This window comes from Chiloscyllium plagiosum, chromosome 7 (genome assembly GCF_004010195.1).
Source record: "Chiloscyllium plagiosum isolate BGI_BamShark_2017 chromosome 7, ASM401019v2, whole genome shotgun sequence".
NCBI classification, from domain to species: Eukaryota; Metazoa; Chordata; class Chondrichthyes; order Orectolobiformes; family Hemiscylliidae; genus Chiloscyllium; species Chiloscyllium plagiosum.
The window spans coordinates 85,489,969-85,514,257 of NC_057716.1; the positions used below are offsets into that span (position 1 = coordinate 85,489,969).

At 40.7% G+C, this 24,289-nt stretch overlaps 1 protein-coding gene across 3 annotated transcripts in view; it reads left to right on the plus strand.

Moving 5' to 3' along the window:
- epc2 (enhancer of polycomb homolog 2 (Drosophila)) overlaps positions 1-24,289 on the plus strand; it is a 72,127-nt gene that overhangs the window by 23,360 nt on the left and 24,478 nt on the right. For 2 of the 3 annotated variants that reach the window (XM_043694133.1, XM_043694132.1), the window contains exons 2-7: positions 7,324-7,483; positions 8,133-8,278; positions 9,255-9,461; positions 10,394-10,542; positions 14,645-14,780; positions 17,739-17,939. In XM_043694133.1, the coding sequence (XP_043550068.1) occupies positions 7,324-7,483; positions 8,133-8,278; positions 9,255-9,461; positions 10,394-10,542; positions 14,645-14,780; positions 17,739-17,939 (999 nt within the window). Of the gene's footprint in view, positions 1-5,553; positions 5,655-7,323; positions 7,484-8,132; positions 8,279-9,254; positions 9,462-10,393; positions 10,543-14,644; positions 14,781-17,738; positions 17,940-24,289 lie in introns of those variants that run through there. The other variant, XM_043694134.1, reaches the window with a different exon arrangement.

Here is a 24,289-nt window from a genome sequence, read left to right on the forward strand (position 1 = left end):
GGGGATTTTAACTTTCCAAACATAGACTGGGACTGCCATAGTGTTAAGGGTTTAGATGGAGAGGAATTTAAGTGTGTACAAAAAAAATTTCTGATTCAGTATGTGGATGTGCCTACTAGAGAAGGTGCAAAACTTGACCTACTCTTGGGGAATAAGGCGGCAGGTGACTGAGGTGTCAGTGGGGAAGCACTTTGGGGTCAGTGACCATAATTCTATTAGATTTAAAATACTGATGGAAAAGGATAGACCAGATCTAAAAGTTGAAGTTCTAAATTGGAGAAAGGCCAATTTTGACGGTATTAGGCAAGAACTTTCAAAAGCTGATTGGGGGCAGGTGTTTGCAGGTAAAGGGATGGCTGGAAAATGGGAAACCTTCAGAAATGAGATAACAAGAATCCAGAGAAAGTATATTCCTGTTAGGGTGAAAGGAAAGGCTGGTAGATACAGGAATGCTGGATGACCAAAGGAATTGAGGTTTTGGTTCAGAAAAGGAAGGAAGCATATGTAAGGTATGTACAGGATAGATTGAGTGAATCCTTAGAGTACAAACGCAGTAGGAGTATACTTAAGAGGGAAATCAGGAGGGCAAAAAGGGGACATGAAATAGCTTTGGCAAATAGAAATCAGGAGAATCCAAAGGGTTTTTTTTTCAAATACATTAAGGACAAACTGATAACTAGGGAGAGAATAGGGCCCCTCAAACATCAGTAAAGCGGCCTTTGTGTGGAGCCGCAGAAAATGGGGGAGATACTAAACAAGTATTTTGCATCAGTATTTACTGTGGAAAAGTATATGGAAGATATAGAAAGTAGGGAAATAGATGGTGACACCTATTACAGAGGAGGAAGTGCTGGATGTCTTGAAACGTATAAAGGTGGATAAATCCCCAGGACCTGATCAGGTGTACCCTAAACACTATGGGAAGCTAGAGAAGTGATTGCTGGGCCTCTTGCTGAGATATTTGTATTATCGATAGTCACAGGTGAGGTGCCGGAAGACTGGAGGTTGGCTAACATGGTGCCACTCTTTAAGAAGGGTAGTAATGACAAGCCAGGGAACTTATAGACTAGTGAGCCTGACATCAGTGGTGGGCAAGTTGTTGGAGGGGATCTTGAGGGACAGGATGTACATGTATTTGGAAAGGCAAGGACTGATTAGGGATAGTCAACATGGCTTTGTGCTTGGGAAATCATGTCTCACAAACTTGATTGTGTTTTTTGAAGAAGTAACACAGGCGATTGATGAGGGCAGGGCAGTAGATGTGATCTCTGTGGACTTCAGTAAGGCGTTCGACAAGGTTCCCCATGGGAGACTGATTAGCAAGGTTAGATCTCACGGAATAAAGGAAGAACTAGCCATTTGGATATAGAAGACAGAGGGTGGTGGTGGAGGGTTGTTTTTCAAATTGGAGACCTGTGACCAGTGGAGTGCCACAAGGATCGGTGCTGGGTCCTCTACTTTTTATCATTTACATAAATGATTTGGATGCGAGCATAAGAGGTACAGTTAGTAAGTTTGCAGATGACACCAAAATTGGAGGTGTAGTGGACAGCGAAGAAGGTTACCTCAGATTACAATAGGATCTTGATCTAATGGGCCAAGAAGTGGCAGATGGAGTTTAATTCAGATAAATGCGATGTGCTGCGTTTTGGGAAAGCAAATCTTAGCAAGACTTGTACAGTTAATGGAAAGGTCCGAGGGAGTGTTGCTGAACCAAGAGACCTTGGAGTGCAGATTCATAGCTCCTTGAAAGTGGAGTACAGGTAGATAGGATAGTGAAGAAGGCGTTTGGTGTGCTTTCTCTTATTGGTCAGAGTATTGAGTTGGGAGGTCATGTTGCGGCTGTACAGGACATTGGTTAGGCCACTGTTGAAATATTGCTTGCAATTCTGGTCTCCTTTTTATCGGAAAGATGTTGTGAAACTTGAAAGAGTTCAGAAAAGATTTACAAGGATGTTGCCAGGGTTGGAGGATTTGAGCAATGGGGAGAGGCTGAACATGCTGGGGCTGTTTTCCCTGGAGCATCAGAGGCTGAGGGGTGACTTTCTAGAGGTTTACAAAATTATGAGGGTCATGGTTAGGATAAATAGACAAAAGTCTTTTCCCTGGGGTTGTGGAGTCCAGACTAGAGGCATAGGTTACGGTGAGAGGGCAAAGATATAAAAGGGACCTAAGGGGCAACTTTTTCACGCAGAGGGTGGTACATGTACGGAATGAGCTGCCAGAGGAAGTGGTGGAGGCTAGTACAATTGCAACATTTAAGAGGCATCTGGATGGATATATGAATAGGAAAGGTTAGGAGGGATATGGGCCGGGTGCTGGTAGGTGGGTCTAGATTGGGTTGGGATATCTTGTCGGCATGGACGAGTTGGACCGAAGGGTCTGTTTCCATGCTGTACATCTCTATGACTTTGTCCTATGTTGTAAGAGAGATAACTAATGCGGTAATAGATATGTTGCTGTTTATTTTGCAAACTTCCCCAGATTTAGGAAAGATTCCATCAGACTTGAAAGTGTTGTTGTGGTTCTGTTCGTCGAGCTGGGAATTTATGTTGCAGACGTTTCGTCCCCTGTCTAGGTGACATCGTCAGGGCTTGGGAACCTCCTGTGAAGCGCTTCTGTGATGTTTCCTCCGGCATTTATGTCACCTAGACAGGGGACGAAACGTCTGCAACACAAATTCCCAGCTCGGCGAACAGAACCACAACAACGAGCACCCGAGCTACAAATTTTCTCACAAACTTTGAAGACTTGAAAGTAGCAAATATAACCCCTCTTCAACAAAGTAGAGAGGCAGAAAACTGGAAACTATAGGCCAATTAATTTGACATTTGTGGGGAAAGTGTTAAAATCAATCTTTTAAGAGACTATACCTGCATACATAGGAAAATTCAAGGTAATCGGGAAAGGTCAGCATAATTTTATGAAACTAAAATTGTTTAACTTTTTTTGGACTCCTTCGAAGGACAACATATGGCTAAAGAGGATCATGTAGAGATTCTGTACTTGGTTTTCCAGAAGCCATTTGATAAGGTGTCACATCACAGCTTATTGCAGAAAATAGAGTTCATTGTGTGGAGGTAACATTGGCATACATAGAAGGTTGGTTGGATGACAGAAAACACAACAAGCATAAAAGGGTTTTTGTCTGATTAATAAAATATGACAAGTGGAGTCCCACACAGGTCTTTGCTGGGGCCTCAACCTTTTACAATTTCCATCATTGTGTTAGCTAGAGGGAACAAAGGCATGGCAGATAAATTCAAGATGACACAAGAATAGTTATTGCTTCAGTAGACATTGACTGTGGACTGCCAAGGTGCACAGGGATTTGAGTGCTCTAGCGTATGAGTTACACAGTTGGTATTCCAGTACAGCATGTAATGAAGTAATGGAATGCTACTTTTTAGATTAGATTAGATTAGATTAGATTACAGTGTGGAAACAGACAGGGATTTGAGTGCTCTAGCGTATGAGTTACACAGTTGGTATTCCAGTACAGCATGTAATGAAGTAATGGAATGCTACTTGTTATTACAAGTGGGATTAAACATAAAAGTAAGGATATTATTGCTTCCGTTGTACAGAGCATTGATGAGATTACATTTCAAATACTGCGCACAGTTTTGGTCTCCTTTAAGAAATTACATAACTGTTGGAGGCAGTTCAGAGGAGGTTAAGGTAAATTTGGGCTGTCATGGGGATGAGTTGGACAGACTGGGCATGGTCTCACTGGAGTTCAGAAGTGAGGAGTCACTTAATTGAAGTGTATAAGATCCTGAATTGACAAGGTGAACTTGGAAAGGATATTTGCTTTTGTGGCTGAATTCAGAACCGGGGACTCTATAAGTTAAAGGTTCGTCCTTTTAGGTTCAAACATAGACAAGAAAATTTACTGCTTGCTATCTCTCAGTCCTCTCGCGTCTTCCTCTTTTCCTCCTTTCTTCCTCTCATCCTCCTTTCTTCCTCTCTTCCTCCTTTCTTCCTCTCTTCCTCCGTTCTTCCTCTCTTCCTCCGTTCTTCCTCTCTTCCTCCGTTCTTCCTCTCTTCCTCCGTTCTTCCTCTCTCCCTGCTTTCTTCCTCTCTCCCTCTCTATATATCTCTCTATCTGTCTCTCTCTATTCTTTCTCTGTTGAAACCCATGTGGACCCATGAGGGGCTGTGGACCATTAACTGTACAAATTTTATTCAACCACAATCTTTTGGACCTCATATTCCGACTCCATTATTAGAATCAATCCAAGGGATCATTGAAAAGTGCAGAAAGGCATGCAGGAGCTTCATGTAATGTTAACCAATGTTTGCATGATGTTGAGCACCATTTGTGCTCCTCTTCTCAACATTCCATCTAAGCTGCGTGCAGCCACTCCAATGCTCCACATACAGCAATCACCATTAGCACACTACTGTGCACTGGTCTCCGACGTCTGTGCAGTCAGTAAGAAAGTTAAACTGAATGATGCCTCCACTTCTAAGTGCAGCAGAATCTAGACAATTTCCAAGTTTGTGCAAATAAGTAACAATGAAGTGTCAGACACTGGCATAGGAGAGAATCCAACCATCACCCTTAACATGCAGTAGAATTGCTATTACTGAATCCCAGTCTCAACATTCTGAGATTTCTATTGACCAGAAACTGAAAAGGAATCAACATATAAATATTGTGGTCAAAAGAGCAGCTCAGGCTGGCAGTCCCTACAATGACTAAACCACTTCATGATTCCAAATCAAGGGGTATAAGTCAGTGCTATGGAATAGTCCCACTTGCACTGATGAGTGCAATTTAAATAGCACTCAGGAAACTTAACACCATCCACAACAAAGCACTTTGCTTAGTTGACATCACATCCACAAACATTCATTGCCAGAAACACCAACACACAATAGCAGCATTGTGTACAATTTATATGATACACTGCAGAAAGGCTGTTTAGAGAACACCTTACAAACCCATGACCACTACTGTCTCAGAAGTCAAATGTGGAAGCTTTATTGGAACATCACTACCTGTAAGCTTTCCTTTAAGTTACACACCACCTAGACTTGGAACTACTTTGCCGTACCAGGATCAAAATCCTGTATCTCCCATCCTAACAGCACTCTGGATGTACCTACATCAAATGACTGCAAGGGTTCAGAAAGCTCCTTCTACCTTCTCAAGGGCACGTGGGAATGGGGAACTCATGCTGGCACAGCCAGTGAAGCTCACTGCCTGAATTTATTAAAAACACTTGAAACTTCATAACAACTAAGAGTGACGTGAATTTCCAACTAATGACCTACATCCCAGTCACATTTCTTGGAAGTATTTTAGCAATAACTAGATGAACTGAGTGACAGAATATTTGTCAAATCATATCTTGAGAGATCTTATTTTTGTTTTTGGGTGGAGATATGTGATGCTTCTGAGGCCACCTCTTTGGAAGATGTAACACTATGGATGTGGATTTGATGCTAAACTTTTACAACCTCACATACTGGTGTTGCCACCTTTTAATGTTTCACTCTGCCTGTTTACTTCCCATTTACAGGGCTGCTCAGTTTATATTATAAAAGGCAGTTATGTGGGACCTTTTGCTGCTCTGGTGCTTTGAGCTACTTTCGAACAAATCCCTTCACAGCACACAAGCTAGGAAACACCTTTGAAATTGCAGGTACAGTTGAAACCCAATAAATAGAGTCCCTGTTAAAATTGTCCTGTTTGTCAAGTTACTGCCATTAAGGAAAGCTACTGAGTAAATTAGATGCAGTGCAGTTTACTTTATGCTGTTGGGATGATATTTGACTGCTAACCTGATATTATTGGAAGCAGTTTATTTCCATAGCAGTCACAATTTAAACCTGCAATCAGAATCATTTTCATAATTCTAAAGAGAATCCACTCTAAATCTCAGATTATCTAGTTCCACAGTAAATCTATTATATTTTTCATCATGTATTGCTGACTTTAGTATGTCAACAATTCCTGTACCTTGGATAATTACATTTATCTATAGTTAGGAGCATATGATTGAAACTTCATTTGAACAAAAATGAATAAGAACTTGCGATTATATGAGCACCTTTCTCAATTATGTCTCCAAGCACTTCACAGTCCATTAAGCATTTCTGAAGTGTTCTCCGTGTTGTGATGTTGTGAATAAATCAGTCATTTCCATCCAGCCACATCCCACTAACAACATCCAAATAACACTCTATTTGTGTGACATTCGTTAGCAAGGAAAGTTTAGCTTGGGAAAACCTCTGTTCTTGGATTCATTTTGTGGGACTTTTATGTTCACCAGAAAAACAGGCTTTGTTTGTTTTTTTTTCTCTCCAGATGTTTTTTGTTCTCTCCAGTAGGCTGCAGTCCACTTTAATTGCAGGAAGTATCCTTCTACTTTGGCTTTATCATTAAAATCGATTTAGAGGGAAATCTCACTTTCTCATTTCTCCTCTCGCCAGACTGGTCTGACCCACTCTCACTCATCAGCAACTTGAACTGGCCCACTCAATTTTTCTCTTCATCTCTCAACATACCTTGAAGCCTGTAAATTTTGTATGTTTGGATTCATTGCTGACCAGCCTTACAGAAATGCCTGTTCCCTGACCAAATTATTGATTAGTGCGTGCTTGTCCATTGCAGTTTTCTGAGCTATTAGTTTTCTAAAATAGTTTCCAATAATACTAACAAATCAAAAAGATGCCCAATACAGAAATAGATTTTAAAAATAAGCTGATGGATTGTTCACCCTATTACCTTTTACAATACTGCTGGGTTGATGGTCAATTGATGAATTGTACATTTTGGATTTTCCTTCATTATTTGGTACTCCAACTCTACTGCTGAACAATCTAGAAATGCAAACTTTTGTTACTCTTTATCAATTTTCAGAAAGCTTTTATTGCAGGTATATAATGGGAAATTTGCTGTTTTCTAATCAAATTGCCCCCTTTCTCCTAAGGTGATTTGTGATGAGATGTTTAATGCAGATTTTGCATCATTTCAGTACCTTGCGCAGGTAGCCATTCTTTATTTTTTATGCTAGATATTGAACATTGCTTTGCTGATTGACAGCAGAGTAACACTGTAATGCTAAATTCTGGCCAAACTAAATGTCCTCTTTCTAAAAGAAGGTGAACTTGACTTCTTTCTGTTCTGCTTTCGTAGCAAGAAAATTCATGCCATGTAATGTTCGAGTTGAGATCAGGTAAACTGCTGCAGAGCAGGGATTAAATTTATTGCTTCCTGAATTTATATAATTTTTTATCACTTGGCCATTGGGAAAATTCTAAACTTAGCTTTTAATGTTTCAGTAATGTAGTTTCCCTCCTTTTTTTCAGGAACATCATTTACAGAGAGCTATTTCAGCACAGCAGGTCTTCAGAGAAAAAAGGGAGAATATGGTTATTCCAGTGCCCGAGGCAGAGAGTAATGTCTCCTACTATGATCGTCTATACAGGGGTGAATTCAAGGTTCCAAAACAGCTCATTCACATTCAGCGTAAGTCATTTACCATCTGATTATTTCTTTGACTTGGGGATTCCTCACTAAAACTTTTGTTGCCTGAGCATGATTTCATTTTGTGAGGAAGATTCATTTTCAGTTGATCACTAATGGAGTAGCTGATTGTTTTAAAATTTCATTCTTTCATATTCTGTTGAAACCTTTAAAATTGTTTATATCTTCCCGAATATAGATGAATTAAGGCAAACTTTATTATGAGGAGCATGATTATTTCTTTTACCCTTGGATATGATATAGATTCAAAGATATGGTTCTGAAAATTATAAAAGGACTTTTGATATGGTTTCCCTCATTTTTCTCCAAGCACTTCAATTCTGCACATTTAGTGACTGAAAATGGCTGTAATTGAAGTTTCATTTTGGAAAATTTGATAACTCATCTATGTCAAAGTAAATCAGAAGTAATGAGTAAATGTTATGTTAATGTTATTTTCATTTGTAATTTGACTCGTAAGAGAAGAAGATTGGTTTAAATTTGGTGTTCTTGCGCATTAGCAGCTTTTCTTAAGCATCGAATTGTTAACACATTACTTGTAATATCCTCTTTGCTAATTATATTCTAACCCATTTAAGCTTTGCAATAATTTGTCTGCATCTAAAAATAAAATTCTGGTTGTATTTTACAGCTTTTATTCTGGATAGTGAACAGCCAGATTATGACATGGATTCTGAAGATGAAGTCTTATTCAATCGTCTGAATAGAAAGATGGAGATCAAACCATTGCAATTTGAAGAGATGTTTGACCGGCTGGAAAAAGCTAGTGGAAATCAGGTACTGATGTATTAGCTGCCAAAAACAACAAATCTTTAGTTTGCAAGCTTAAGTTGTTTAGGGCCACATCACGACGATAGGTGACTTAAGAGGAGGAGGCACAGGAGGGTAACTTTGCTCACCTTCTTTTGATAATAATGGTCACACTTGGTTTTGGCTGATTTTTTTAGTGATCTAGAATTTGTTGATATACTTAACTGAATAATTAATTTACTGTCCTTACTATGCTTTCGCACTGTTTGTAGAATTTGTAGCATTGTGGAAAAATAGTTGCTCAGTGCGTTGAGAGATTCACTGTTTATTCAATTGTCCACTATATCAGATTCTCAATTGGCATATGTTGTCAAAACTAGATGTGAGATACAAAATGCAGGGACTCTGAAGTTAATGCTGACGTTTGGTAAGACCACACTTAGATTACTATGTGTAGTTCTTTCTTCCATATCTAAGGAACTAAATGCCTTGGTGACAAAACAGTAAAAGTTCACTAGATTAATTCCTGGGATGAGAAGGATGTCCTATTGATTAGTTAAGTAAATTAATCACTGCTGTGTAGCATTTAGAAGGATGATTTGTACTGTCATTCCAGTCCACAGGTTTCCCCTGGCTCATTAATATGGAACAGGAGGACAGAGCCTCATAAAGGGTTGATTATTTAGATATGAGAAATGTTTTTCTTTGGATCTTTTGTGATGCGGCGTCATTGAGTATATTCAAGGCTGACATGGACAGATATTTGGCATCTTGGAATGAAATGATATAGGGAAAGGGTGGGAATAAGCAGTCAAGGCAGAAGTCAGCCATGATCATCCTGAATGATGGTGCAGACTTGGGAGCGATATGGGTTTTTAAAAATCTTTCTATGTGTGGGTGAACATTGAAATGTGAAAACCTACACTTAGTTCTCCTATCACAAATTCAATTTACATGTAATAATTTACAAATTAGTTTTATTGTAATTTATCTTGTTCTTCAGCTTGTATCTATTCAAGAGGCCAGATTGCTTTTGAAAGAAGATGACTACCTGATAAAAGCAGTATATGATTACTGGGCAAGGAAACGCAAAAACTGCAGGGCACCCTCCCTCATCCCCTGGGTGAAACAGGAGAAAAGAGATGGCTCCACTAACAATGATCCATATGTTGCTTTTCGAAGGAGAACAGAGAAGATGCAGACCAGAAAGGTGAGTATGATTTAGTATTTGCAGTTTTCATTGCTGGTCACATTCCTCCTTTCAAAATGCGAAGTGAAGATTTGAGGGTGCTATGTGCTCTTCCCTGTCGGTCACATACTTAATTGTCAATGTATTAGTATTGATGGAAATTTAGAAACATACGTCCTGTGCTCTAGATTTTGTGCAGCTCACACAATCTGTTTCCGGAACAAATAAGAATGAACATTACCCTTGTGAGGAAAAATGCTAAATTTGTATTGAGGTGTCCAGGGTGCAAAATTGTTGACAAAAACAGGAATTGCTGGAGAAACTCAGCAAGTATGGCAGTATCTGTGGGATGAAAGCAGAGTTAACATTTCAAGTCAGCAAAGCTTGTCAACAAGAGAGCTGGAGTGAGATGAGGAGAAAAATCTTTACTCAGAGACTTAAGATTCGGAATGCTCTGCCTGGAAGAGTGGTAGTGGTGGATTCCATCTGCGATTTCAAAAGAGAGAGGAATGTATATTTGCAAGTGATGAAGTTAGTGGGCTGTGGAGATAGAGCTGGAGATGAGGCTAGCTTGGTAGGTCTTTCGGGAGCCAGTACTGACACAGTAAATTGAATGGCCTCTTTCTGTACTGTAAAATTCCAAGATTCTAAGTCCAGTGTTTCTTAATCAAATTGTTCAGTTGGGATCAAGACAGAGCACAAATCCTTTGTGCTGTGGCTAACTTGATATTTCGCGTGAGTTGAAGAGTTGAGGAAACTGCTTTTTTTTTCTTTGTTTATCCATTTTTATTCACAGTTTAAAACCAAAATGCATTTTCTCAAATTATGCACCATGTTAATTTAATGGGGAAAATTATCCAGCTTCCCGTGGGCTTTTTTTTCTGCCGATGTGAGTGCATTTTCTGATGATTCTTGTTTTATAAAACATCGATTCTAATTATTTTTAAAAACAGAATCGCAAAAACGATGAAGCTTCATATGAGAAAATGTTGAAACTGCGTCGAGAGTTCAGCCGAGCAGTTACCATCTTAGAAATGATTAAGAGACGAGAAAAGACTAAAAAGGATTTGCTTCATCTAACACTGGATGTGGTTGAGAAGAGGTATGATGACTTTTTTTTCTAAGCTCATAAAATATCACCTAGTTATTAACTAAAATATCTCCAAAAGGGAATAAAACTAGATGGATCATCTGTCAACTTTTCAAACCCTTTATTAGCATCTGGGTGTATTGCCAAAATTAGGAGTGCAAGCAACAGCCTATCAAACCTGTATCTCAGAATTGTTTCTTACATATCCTGTCCCAGTCGACACCATCAACATCCTGGGTATGTCCTGTCCCACCAGTCAGACACAGCAGGGGTGGTGGTATACGGTGGGCAATAGTTGTCGTGAGAGTCCTCAATGTTGAGTTCAGTCCTCATAAAGTCTAACAGCATCAAATCAAACATGGGCAAGCTAACTACCTGCTGATAACCATGCCTGTGTGTATCTTTTTTTATCTCTCTCTCTTTAAATTTCTCAGTTACTACTCTCTCCCTCTCTGTCATTGTTCTCTTCCTTTCTATTTTGTTATCACCCTTCATTGTCCCTCTTTTTCTCTGTCTTTTGTTGCCTTTCTTTCTTGATGCCCCCCTTACATTGCCCCTCCCCTTGTCCTTCTCGCTCGTTGTCTCCCTTTCTCTATCTCATTGGATCTCCTTCCTCTCTCTCTCTCTGTCTACATCTCTCTTTGTCTTTCAACTCGCTCTTTCTCTGTTTATTATCTTCAACTACCCCCCACTAATTTACTGATGAATCAATGTTCAAGCATATTGAGCACCACTTGAAGGAAGCACACTCCTGGCTTTCTCGTGTCTTCTCGCTCTCGCTGTCCGTCTTGGCCCTTTGCCCTCGTGCGCCCTCGTCCCTTTTGCCCTCGCGCGCTCCCCTCTCCCTCCCCCGTCCCTTCTCGCTCTTCCCTCTCGATCACTCATTCTCTTGCTCTCGATGTCTGTCTCTTTATCTCTTCCTCTACCCCCCAGTAATTTCTGATGAATTAGTGTTCCACCATGTTGAGCACCACTTGAAGGAGGCACTCAAGGTGGCAAGAATATAGAAAGTACTCTGGGCGAGGGAACTTCAGTGCCCATCATCAAGAATGACTGGCCAGCACCATGACTGATTGTGGTGGTAAAGTTCTAAAGGACATTACTGCTAGTTCGGGCCTGCGATTTATGGTGAGGCAGTGAGCAAGAGGGAAAGCCGTACTTAACCTCATCATCTGCCTATCATAGATCCATATTCCCACAACAATATAGTTCAGAGTGATTAATGCATGGTAATTGTCCTGTCTTCACATTGAGCTTGCCTTCATTGTGGCACAGTACTGGGGAAAATTGAATAGAATTCAAACAGATCCAGCAACTCGAAGTTAAACGTCTGTGAAGTACTGTGGGCCATTAGGAACAGCAGAGTGACACATCAGTACAAAATCTGCACACTCGTGGTCTTCTGTATCCCCACTGTGCTGAAAATGTGTTGCTGGAAAAGCACAGCAGGTCAGGCAGCATCCAAGGAACAGGAGAATCGACATTTCCGGCATAAGCCCTTCTTCAGGAATGAGAAAAGTGTGTCCAGCAGTGTAAGATAAAAGGTAGGGAGGAGGGACTTGGGGGAGGGGCGTTGGAAATGCGATAGGTGGAAGGAGGTCAAGGTGAGGGTGATAGGCCGGAGTGGGATGGGGGCGGAGAGGTCAGGAAGAAGATTGCAGGTTAGGAAGGCGGTGCTGAGTTCGAGGGATTTGACTGAGACAAGGTGGGGGGAGGGGAAATGAGGAAACTGGAGAAATTTGAGTTCATGCCTTGTGGTTGGAGGGTTCCTAAGCGGAAGATGAGGCGCTCTTCCTCCAACCGTCGTGTTGCTATGGTCTGGTGATGGAGGAGTCCAAGGACCTGCATGTCCTTAGTGGAGTGGGAGGGGGAGTAACGTGGCTGAAGAGCTTCTGTGCAGAGGAGATGACCTGGGGTGTGCAGTGAGAGAGGGACTCACTAAATTCCTTGTAGAGGGAGGAAGAGAGCTTCTTCAAGGAAGGCATCCTTGCAAGAGGATTTGCAGTAGGTTAAAATCTTCGAGGAGAAAGTGAGGACTGCAGATGCTGGAGATCAGAGCTGAAAATGTGTTGCTGGAAAAGCGCAGCAGGTCAGGCAGCATCCAAGGAGCAGGAGAATCAACGTACCAGTACTGTCAAGCCAAAAAACAAAAAATTGCTGGAGACGCTCAACAGATCTGCCAGCATGTGTGTAGAGAAATCCAGAGTTAACGTTTTGAGTCGAGTAACCCTTCCTGGTTCTAAGGAATGTCATTTGACTTGAAACATTAACTATGATTTCTGTCTACAGATGCTGACAAACTTCCTGAGCTTTTCCAGTAATTTATGTTTTTGCTTTTGATTTACAGTATCCCCAGTGTTTAAGGTTTTTATTAAGCCAGGAGATCAACTCCAGTTCAATAAAGAATGCATGAAGTCACACCAGGAGTAGCCCCATGCAAAGGCAAAAACAATGTATCAACCTGGTGAAGCTACAACACAGGACCACTTGTATACTGAACAATAGAGGTAGGGCTAAGCAGGTCCTGGATTAGATCTAAGCTCTGCAGTTCTGCCAAACTCAGTTGTGAATAGTAATGGACAATAAAACAAACAATAAGAGTAAAGGAATACACAAATATCCTGATCCTCAATGAAGGGGAATCCAGCACATCAGTGCAAAAGTTAAGGCTGAAGCATTTAAAACTATCTTCAGCCATATACTGAGTGTATCTCTGTGAGGAGTTCCTTCTGTTTCGTGTCCTAGGCCCATTCTTCAATAACATGTCTTCTGTTATAAGGTATGAAGTGGGATGTTGTTTGATGTTTGCACAAAGTTCAGCCGCCAGGCTGAGAAGAGGTTAGTAACTCTCACACCAAACAAGTGCCAGGTAAATACCATTTCCAACAAAAGAGAACCTAATCATTGTCCCTTGACGTTTAATTCACCCACTGTCAACATTCTGGTAGTTGTTGGAGAGGTAATGGCCTATTATCACTGTTAATCCAAAGACCCAGGTAATGTTCTGGAAATACAGTTCCAAATCCCATCATTGCTGATGGTGGAATTTGAATACAATACATGTCTAGAATTAAGAGCCTAACGATGACTATGAAACCATTGTCGATTGATGGAAAAACCCATCTGCTTCACTAATGCTCTTTCGGAGAGGAAATCTGCTGTCCTTACCTGGTCTGCCCTACATATGACCCTAGACTCTCGGCAGTCTGCCCTTATGCCCTCTGGAGTGTTTAAAGGTGAGCAATTAATGCTGGTCTGGCCAATGACACCCACATCCCTGGAATGAATAAAAACAAATTGACCAGAAACTGAACTGGACTACCTATATAAATAGTGGCTACAAGAGCAGGGCAGACTCATCCTGACTCCCCAAGCCTGTTCACCATCTACAAGGTGCAAGCCCAACAACACTGCAGAAGCCTGACATGATCAAGGACAAAGCAGTCTGCTATTTATGAACATTCACTTTCTCTACCACCGGCACACAGTAGTGGCAGTGTATACCATGGCTAAGATATACTGCAGATGTGAGTAGGCTCCTTTAAATAGCATCTTTCAAACACACAACCATTACCATCAAAAAAGACAAGGGCAGTAGATGCATGGAATACCAACTTGTGAGTTCTCCAAGCCACTCACTGCCTTAACTTGGAAATATATCACCATTCCTTCATTGTTGCTGGGTCAAATTCCTGGAATTTCTTCCTTAACAGCATTGTAAATCAACAATGGACTGCAGTGGTTCAAGGAGGCAGCTCACCACCACCACCTCAGTGGCAACTAGGGATGTGCAATTAACACTGGCCAGCCAGCCATGACCACATCCCACAAGAGTTTTTAAAAAATTCCTTCGCTGTGGCTGGGTAAAATTCCTGGAGCTCTCTCCCTAACAGCACTGTGGGTGTACTTACACTTAATGGAATGTAGTGGCTCAAGAGGCAGTTCAGTACTACATTCTTGAGGGCAATTGGAGCTGAGCAATAAATGCTGGCACATTTGGTGAAGTGCATGTCCCCAGACAAACGTTTTTTTTTAAAAATCAACTGATTTCAGTCCTGACGTGCACCCTAGTTCACTCTGTAAGAAGTGCTGACTTTTTGTTCTGATTGAGTAGGTACCGTATGGGTGACTTTGGTGGAGAAATTATGAGTGAGCTAAGGACTGTGAAACAGGAAAAGACCATTTCCAATACGACAGTGTCTCTTCACAATGGTAATCATTACAAAGCACCAGAAATCCAAACTGTTAAGGTAAAATTTCCTTGTCAAATTTTTCCTTATGCACTCATCGATCAAAATTATATATTTTAACATTGGAGTATTCTGTATTTTGAGATTTTATGGTCTTATTCTTTTAAGTTCCCAATAGTGAAAGATGATTTGAACATTGACAGAAGAAACTTTTTATCAATAGTTTTTATCTTGGACTTCTCAGGAAAATTTACAAGCAAGTAATATCAATACTAACAACATTCTTAGTCTAAGAGAAGAGTGCTGATTGGTTGATAGAGATGTTGCTTGGCATATGCACAAGTTGATGACTGACAGTCAACTTGTCAGTTCTGTAGTGCCAAACAAAAACCAGTTTGGTTAAGTTAGCATGTTTAATTTGAAAAGGCTGTCTTTGATTTGTATAGCTACAGACATGGATCAGGCAATTCATCTTACGTTAGCTGTCTTGGACAGCTTCAGCGTGCTCACTTTGATTTTATATATTAATAACTGGCTAAATACCGCTCTTTATTTGTAAGTTGCAAATCTGATAAGTTTTTGCCAGTGTTGCACCCAACTTTAGAATTAACTTGGGATGTTCAAATTGCCACTCCGCTTCGTCCGGAGGCTCACTGAAGATGTCACCTATTATGGTGACGAAACGTCTGAAAGTGAGCCTTCCAGCTCAGCAAGCAAACCTACGTCCAGAACCTCAACCTGAGCCACAAATCTTCTCAAAACCTGCTGCCACTAAAATACTTAGAAATGTTTAAAGAAACTGTAGTTTATTGGAAAGGAAATAAAGTCAAAATAAAGAAAACAAAATAAATAATAAAATTATCTTGAAGTTATGTGTTAATATTGTAGTGTAAGTTCCTTTGTGTTCATTTGGTGCTAGCATTTAAGCATTGATGTTGAGCAGTATTCAATGCAGCCTTGATCAAAGTAGCCAAAATAATAGAAATTAATTCATAGAAAGTTGAGATCAAGATGGCACATTTGTTCTGTTTGGATCAAAAAATTTGTACAAGCAAGAAAATCAATCTATTCTGTTCATTTTTGTTCTTTCATTTAGAAAGACCCTAAAATCCTCCTCTTGTCATATTCAGCTTATTTTTGCCTCTGTTCTAAACAGGAATTTTTTGACCCCTGCACTGATCACTTTCTGTCTTGATATAACTTCTGAAACTACCTTTTAATAGTTTGATTTTACCATTAAAACATCTATCAAATTGCTTTCCCTCTGAATAGTGTCTCTTCAGGATACCTTTTCAAAATTGATGCATTCAAGTTTCTTTTGTCCCCTCTCAAAATTAGACCCTCAACTAGTAAAATCAGTTCTGTGTGTCTCATATACTGTAAAGGGGAACCTCGATTATCCGAACGTGATGGGTGGGCACTATTTCGTTCCGATAATCGATTATTTGGTTAATCGATTAAATGTTTTTCCTCTGGAGCTCGGAGTTTTTAAAGTCTGCTCCTCGTTCAGGAGACTGCAGCAGGACAGAGTGCGTGCGAGGCCCCGTTGCCAACACCGTGCAAAACTGCCCCGCCCCCTCCAACACTGTCCCTGACCCTGTGCAGCACCGCCCCTGCTCCCGAACCCAGTCCAACACCAACCACCGACCCCGTGCAACACCACCACCTGCCCCGACCCCATCCAACACCGCCCCCAACCCCGCACACACCCACCCCCTCTCCGGGGCAGCCGGTCTGGATACCACCAACAAAATTGCTGCTGCAGCTGCCTTTGTGGAGTAAATCTCCAAATAGCACGCATGCACACACACAAAACATTTTACTTCAACTTTTTGACAGGCTCCATCGTTGCTCTGTACAGCACAATGTTGGAGAGATTATGTGGGGAAGGGGGGATTTCAGGGTACACCGTTCTGTAGAACTCCAGGGAAAGTGTGGGGGGGAGAGAGGTGGGGCAGACAGTCATTTGGAGACTGTGCCTGTTTAATCATGTAAACAAAAGACACGATCACTGTTGGAAATATGTTTTTGATGTAATGTTTCCACTGGGACCTGGAGATCTCCTTCGGATAATCCGATTTTCGAATAATTGGTATTCAGATAATCGACGTTCCTCTGTCATGCCATTTAAATGACTCCCATATGTTCAGGAGAACATACAGCTACAGTTATGATATAAACAGAATACTAAAATGTGATAATGATTTCTACTGATTTTGTACAGTTTTGACTGTTGATTCCATGTTTGTTGCAGTGACACATGTATGCTAAGATATTGGCTATTTTAACTCATGGAATATATTTCTAATTCCCAAAACCATTTTGATGTGCTAAAGGAAAAAGCTGTACAAAACACATAATGGAATGTAAAACAAGCAATAGATTAAATAAGAATCAAAAGTAGCTTTTTTTTAAAAGAAAATCAACATTCCTTGATTGGAATTATGTTTTAATTCAGATTAAAATTTTGCAACAATGTTTTTATTTAAATTTATTATTTTGAATTGATTTATTTGTGGGTTAAAATAATCATTCAAATTAACTATGGTACACTGTATTCAACAACTTAATTATTTTTGGAAAAGAAGTACTGCAGCAGTATTGCCTCTGCATTGGGAAGAGTTTAGAATTTTTGAGAGTAGAAGAGTATTGATGGAATTAATAGCACAAGATTACTGAATTAATTTTTTGATCAGAGGAAATGATGAGGGAGAAGAATTAGGTGAAGGTTTGAGCTTTTGGAGCATATATTTTGTCACATGGGATAGTTGTGGCAACAAGCAAGATATATAGCTTAGGGAGAAATATTAATTATGTTTTTAGCAGGAAGATCCAGAATTGTCAGAAGTAAGGCAGAGAAATTAGTTCTGGATTGCTATAGTAGATTTTTTTATGGTTCTGTGGTTCAAATAAAAGCCAATCTACAGCAGGAATGTAATATTTAAATTAAAACTACCATAATTTGTGTATACTAAACGAAGGAGATTACTTAATTTGCTTTTGATTTGCTTTTTAAAGCAGCAACAGCCGCATCTGATGTCATTTAAAGAGGAGGCTACTGATACTGTTCGTGCGAAAAAGAAGTACGTGAAGAAGAAACATAAAACGTCAGAGTGTGTTGTTTTACACCATCAGGCTAGCACAGAATCCCAACCAGCCCTGAAGAGGGATATTAAGCAGTATGACTTTCTCAGCTCAGATGAAGATTCTTACACGCAGGTATGCTAGGTTTTTTTCTTCCTAAAGCACTGTTATGCACTATGCTGAGCATAATGACATAATTAAATGAAAAGTAGGATAAGATTATATCTACCTGTTTCTGTACTTTTTGCACGTTTATGCAATGGAGATTGAGAATGACCATTGTCCCCATTTCAAATATGGTAAACAGTAATTTGTCTATCTGTTTGAATTTTGTGTTAATCAAGGTTAGACTTTGACAAACACAGTGCCCTTGTCAACGGTGTTAACATCAAGCAGACGAGGAATAAAGTTTATTTTGCCCTGCTTCTCCAATTTTAATCTGAAACTCAAGTGCATATTCTATAAGCTCCGTCCATTTTATGCCAACCTATTTTGTTTATCAGTCCATAGTACATTTGCCTTAAATATTCTGACATATGTACATTTACATACATAATTTCATAAAGTACATTTTAGAGTTATGGAATTTTGAAGTACTAAAGGAGGCCATGCAATCTATCATGTCTGTACTGGCTCCCTATAAAGCTACCCAGCTAGTCCTCTTCTCCAGCCCTATCCCTGTAGCCCTCTAAATTCATCACTTTCAAATGTAATACAGCTTGCCTTTGAAACCTCCTGTGGAATTCACTTCCACCACTCTGCAAGGCACTGCATTCCAAATCCTAACAAATGAGTAAGGAAGTTTTTCCTCATCTCATTTGAATGTCTCTTGCTGACAATCTGGAAATTGTGAAACCGCACCCAACCACCCAGTTACTTATTTGCCATTTAATTGAAACAAAATATCCTTTTTTGACCCTGTCAAAATTGTCCATGATTTTGAACACGTCAATAAGGTCACATCTTAACCTTCTCTGCTCCAAGGAGAATGAGCCAATTTTCTCTAGTCTTTTCTTGTGTCAAAGATCCCTTATTCCTGGTATCATTCTAGAAAATCTCCTTTGCGCTGTCTCTAGTACTTTAGCATCCTTTCTTAAATGAGCTGTCCAGAATGGAATTTTGGTTAAATGATAGTTAAAGTATATTTGGGTTTCTAGAAATCACTGCTTGAATTTTGATCAGCCTTGTTAGGGCTGAGTTAGAAATAGGGATGGGAGAGGAAGGCCTGCATGTTAGTAAATGTTCTGGTTAAGGTCAGTGCCCCTTAGACCTAGAACTGTTAATGCCAAACTATTAATCCAGAGACCCAGTTAATGATCTGGGTTTTGAATTTCACTATGGCAGATGGTGAAATTTGAATCAAATTGAAGGAGATTTGGAATGAAGTGTTGAATGATGACCATGAAACCATTTTCAATTGTTGGAATAACAATCTGTTTCACGAACACCCTTACCTGTTCTGGCTTGTATTTGACTTCAGACTCCTTTGGGCAGTTTGGAATGGGTAGTATATGCTGAAGTAGCTAACAAAACCTATATCCTCGAATGAATTGTGAATGTCTTCTTTTCTAATTTGATTTTGTTTAAAAACCAGTACTGTGGTAGAATGTTGTTTTCATGATCAAATTCTGAAATTTGAAATAGCTAAGTTTTTTAATTGCCTTATTGGAGGGAGATTCATTTTAAAATGCTTGTCAATAAAAATTTAAAGTATTCTGAGTATTGGCTGCAAATCTGTTCAAATGACTATTCATTTAAAACTTGTATTGCAAGGAATAATATATTAAGAACATATGTATTATATATTTTTTAAAAAATCTTTTCATGGACTCCGCTTGCTCACCATAACCCCTCTCTTACTGTTCAAACATCTGTCTATTTTTGCCTTCGAAACATTCAATAAGGTAGCCTCAACTGCTTCACTGCGCAGGGAATTCCAAAGATTCACAACCTTGTGGATGAAGAAGATCCTACTCAACTCAGTCCTAAATCTGCTCACCCTTATTTTGAGGCTATGCACCCTAGTTTCATCCACCAGTGGAAACAACTTCCCTGCTTCTATTCTATCTATTCTCTGAATAATTTTTTATGTTTCTATTAAACTCCCCCCTCATTCTTCTAAATTCCATTGAGTACAGTCCCATTCTACTCAATGTCTCCTCATAACCCAACCTTCTCAAGACCAGAATCAGCTTAGTGAACCTCCTCTGCGCTCACTCCAGTGCCAGTATTTTCTTTCTCACGTAAGGAGACCAAAACTGTCCACAGTTCTCCAGATGTGGTCTCACCACCTTATACAGCTGCAGCATAATCTGGTTAAACTCCATCCCTCTAGCAATGAAGGACGATATTCCATTTTCCTCCTTAATTACCTGCTTCACCTGCAAATCAGCATCTTGTGATTCATTGACAAGGACACTCAAGTCCCTCTGCATAGCATCGTGCTGCAAATTCTCACCATTGATAGAATAGTCCATTTTGTTGTTGTTCCTATCAAAATGGATGACCTCACATTTATCAACATTGTACTCCATCTGCATGATCCTTGCTCACTCACTTAACCTATCTATAGCCCTCTGCAGACTTTCAGTGTCACCTGCACGCTTTGCTGTACCACTCATTTTAGTGTCACCTGCGAATTCGATAAGCTACACTTGGTCTCTAATTCTAAATCATCTATGTAAATTCTAAACAATTACGCTCCGAACACTGATTCCTGAGGCATACTACTGGCTACTGATTTGAAACCAGTGTTCACTATATAAATTAAAATGTTGGCGAGGAAGACACAGAAATATTTGCATCTAGACTAGAAGAGATTGAGGTTCACAAGGAAGAGGTATTAGAAATACTGCAGGGTGTGAAAATAGACAAGTCCCCTGGGCCGGATGGGATCTATCCTAGGATCGTCTGGGAAGCAAGGGAAGAGATTGCCGAGCCTTTGGCATTGATCTTCAAATCATCATTGTCTACATGAATAGTGCCTGAGGACTAGAGGATAGCAAATGTGGTTCCCTTGTTCAAAAAGGGTAGTAGAGTTAACCCTGGTAATTACAGACCAGTGAGTCTTACTTCAGTTGTTGGTAAAGTGTTAGAAAAGGTAATAAGAGATAGGATTTATAACCATCTAGAAAAGAATAATCTGATCAGGGACAGTCAGCACAGTTTTGTGAAGGGTAGGTCGTGCCTAACTAATCTTATTGACTTTTTTGGCAAAGTGACCAAACAGGTAGATGAGAGTAAACCGGTTGATGTGGTATATATGGATTTCAGCAAGCCGTTCGATAAGGTTCCCCACAGTAGGCTATTATACAAAATGCAGAGGAATGGGATTGTGGGAGACATGGCAGTTTGGATCAGTAATAGGCTTGCTGAAAGAAAACAGGGTTGTAGTTGATGGAACATGTTCATCTTGGTGTCCAGTTACTAGCGACGTACCGCAAGGGTCGGTGTTGGGTCCACTGTTGTTCGTCATTTTTATAAATGACCTGGATGAGGGCTCAGAAGGGTGGTAAATTTGCGGACGACACTAAGGTCGGTGGAGTTGTGGATAGTGACAAAGGATGTAGTAGGTTGCAGAGAGACATAGGATGCAGAGCTGGGCTGAGAGGTGGCAAATGGAGTTTAATGTGGGCAAGTGTGAGGTGATACACTTTGGACGGAGTAAGCGGACTGCAAAGTACTGGGCTAATAGTAAGATTCTTGGGAGTGCAGATGAGCAGAGAGATCTTGGTGTCCATGTACACAGATCCCTGAAAGTTGCCACCCAGATTGACAAGGTTGTTAAGAAGGCATACAGTGTTTTGGCCTTTATTAATAGAGGAATTGAGTTCCGAAACCAGGAGGTTATGCTGCAGCTGTACAAAGCTCTACTTGGAGTATTGTGTAAAGTTCTGGTCACCACATTATAAGAAGAATGTGGAAGCTTTGGAAAGGGTGCAGGGGAGATTTACTAGGATGGTGTCTGGTATAGAAGGAATGTCTTACGAGGAAAGGCTGAGGGCCTTGAGGCTGTTCGCGTAAGAGAGAAGAAGGTTGAGAGGTGACTTAATAGAGACATACAAGATAATCAAAGGGTTAGATAGGGTGGACAGGGAGAGCCTTTTTCCAAGTATTGGGACGGCAAACACGAGGGGACACAACTTTAAAGTGAGGGGAGATAAGTATAAGACAGATGTCAGAGGTAGTTTCTTTACTCAGAGAGTAGTAAGGGTATGGAATGCTTTGCCTGCAACGTTAGTAGATTCGCCAAGTTTAAATGCATTTAAGTGTTCATTGGACAGGCATATGGACGTACATGGAATAGTGTAGGTGGGATGGGCTTCAGATTAGTATGACAGGGCGGCGCAACATCGAGGGCCGAAGGGCCTGTACTGCGCTGTAATGTTCTATGTTCTATAAACCTGAAAATCACCCATTTATCTCCACTCTTTGTTTTCTGTTTGGTTAGGGAGAAAGTGAGGTCTGCAGATGCTGGAGATCAGAGATGGAAATGTGTTGCTGGAAAAGCGCAGCAGGTCAGGCAGCATCTAGGGAACAGGAGAATCGACGTTTCGGGCATTAGCCTGAAGAAGGGCTAATGCCCGAAACGTCGATTCTCCTGTTCCCTAGATGCTGCCTGACCTGCTGCGCTTTTCCAGCAACACATTTCCATTTCTGTTTGGTTAACCAATCTTCTATTTGTGCTAATACATTACCCGTAACACCATGTACTTATATCTTGTGCAGCAGCCTTTTGTGCAGCACCTTGTTGAACTTCTTCTGGAAATCCAGATACACCACATCTACCAGTATTTTGTTGTTCAACACATTCGTAATGTCCTCAAAAAATTCCAGTAAATAGGTTAAACATGACTTGCCTTTCATGAACCCATGCTGTGTCTGCCAGATGGGACAACTTCTATCCAGATGTCTCGCTATTTCTTCCTTGATAGATTCATGCATTTTCCCCACTACAGAAGTTAAACGAATGGGCCTGTAGTTACCTGCCTTATGTCTACCTCCTTTCATAAACAGCACTGTCACATTTGCTGTTTTTCAATCTGCCAGAACCACCAGAGTCCACCGAATTTTAATAAATTATCATGAGTGCGTCTGAGATTTTCCCGACATCTCTTTTAGTACCCTGGAATGCAATCCATCAGGACCAGGAGACTTGTCTACCTTTAGCCCTATTAGCTTCCCCAACACTACCTCCTTAGTTATAACGATAGTTTCTTGGTCCTCACCTGCCATAGCCTCCTTGTCATCAATTATTGTTGTTATGTCTTCCACTGTGAAGACCGACACAAAATACTTGTTCAATGCCTTGGCCATTCCCTCATTTTCGATTACTAAATCTCCCTTCTAATTCTCTAAAGGACCAAAGTTTACCTTAGCCACTCTTTTTGTTTTATATGTTTGTAGAAACCTTTGCTATCTGTTTTGTATTCGAAGCTAGTTTACTGTCATAGTCTGCCTTTTCTTTATAGAGGAGAAAGTGAGGTCTGCAGATGCTGGAGATCAAAGTTGAAACTTTATTGCTGGAACAGCACAGCAGGTCAGGCAGCATCCAGGGAACAGGAGATTCGACGTTTCGGGCACAGGCCCTTCTTCAGGATTCCTGAAGAAGGGCCTGTGCCCGAAACGTCGAATCTCCTGTTCCCTGGATGCTGCCTGACCTGCTGTGCTGTTCCAGCAATAAAGTTTCAACTTTTCTTTATAGAGGAGTAACTTGCAATCTGGACTATCTCCCAGCGTTATTAACTCATCTTTATAATAAATTAGCAGTGTCCTCAATGGTAGTGAAATCTGGATCCTTTGGGAGTGGCACCATGGTTCAGTGTTTAGCACTGCGTCCTCACAGCACCAGGGATCTGGGTACAATTCCTGCCTCGGGTGACTGTCTGTGTGGAGTTTGCACATTCTTCCCGTGTCTGTGTGGGTTTCCTCCGTGTGCTCCGGATTCCTCTCTCAATCCAAAGATGTGCAGGTCAGGTGAATTGGCCATGCTAAATTGCCCATTGTGTTCAGGGATGTGTAGGTTAGGTGCATTAATCAGATATAAATGCCGGGTAATAGGGTAGGGGAATGGATCTGGGTGGGTTACTCCACGGAGGGTTGGTGTGGACTTGGACCAAATGATCTGCTTCCACACTATAGGGATCCTAAGATTTTATGCATCATGTATTTTGCAGTGCATTGTCTTTGCTAAGGTACTACAAAGTGGTACACCATCTGATTATAGTGGAATCTCGATTATCCGAACATGTTGGGCGGGCACTATTTCGTTCAAACAACCGATTATTCGGTTAATAGATTAAATGTCTTTCTTGTGGGGCTCAGAGTTTTTAAAGTCTGCTCCTCGTTCAGGAGACTGCAGCAGCACACAGCTCGCGAGGCCCCAACACCTCTCCTCCCACCCCCAAACCCATGCAACACCTCTCCCACACCCAACACCTCCCCTGCACCCAACACCTCTCCCCCGTACGCAACACCTCCCCCAG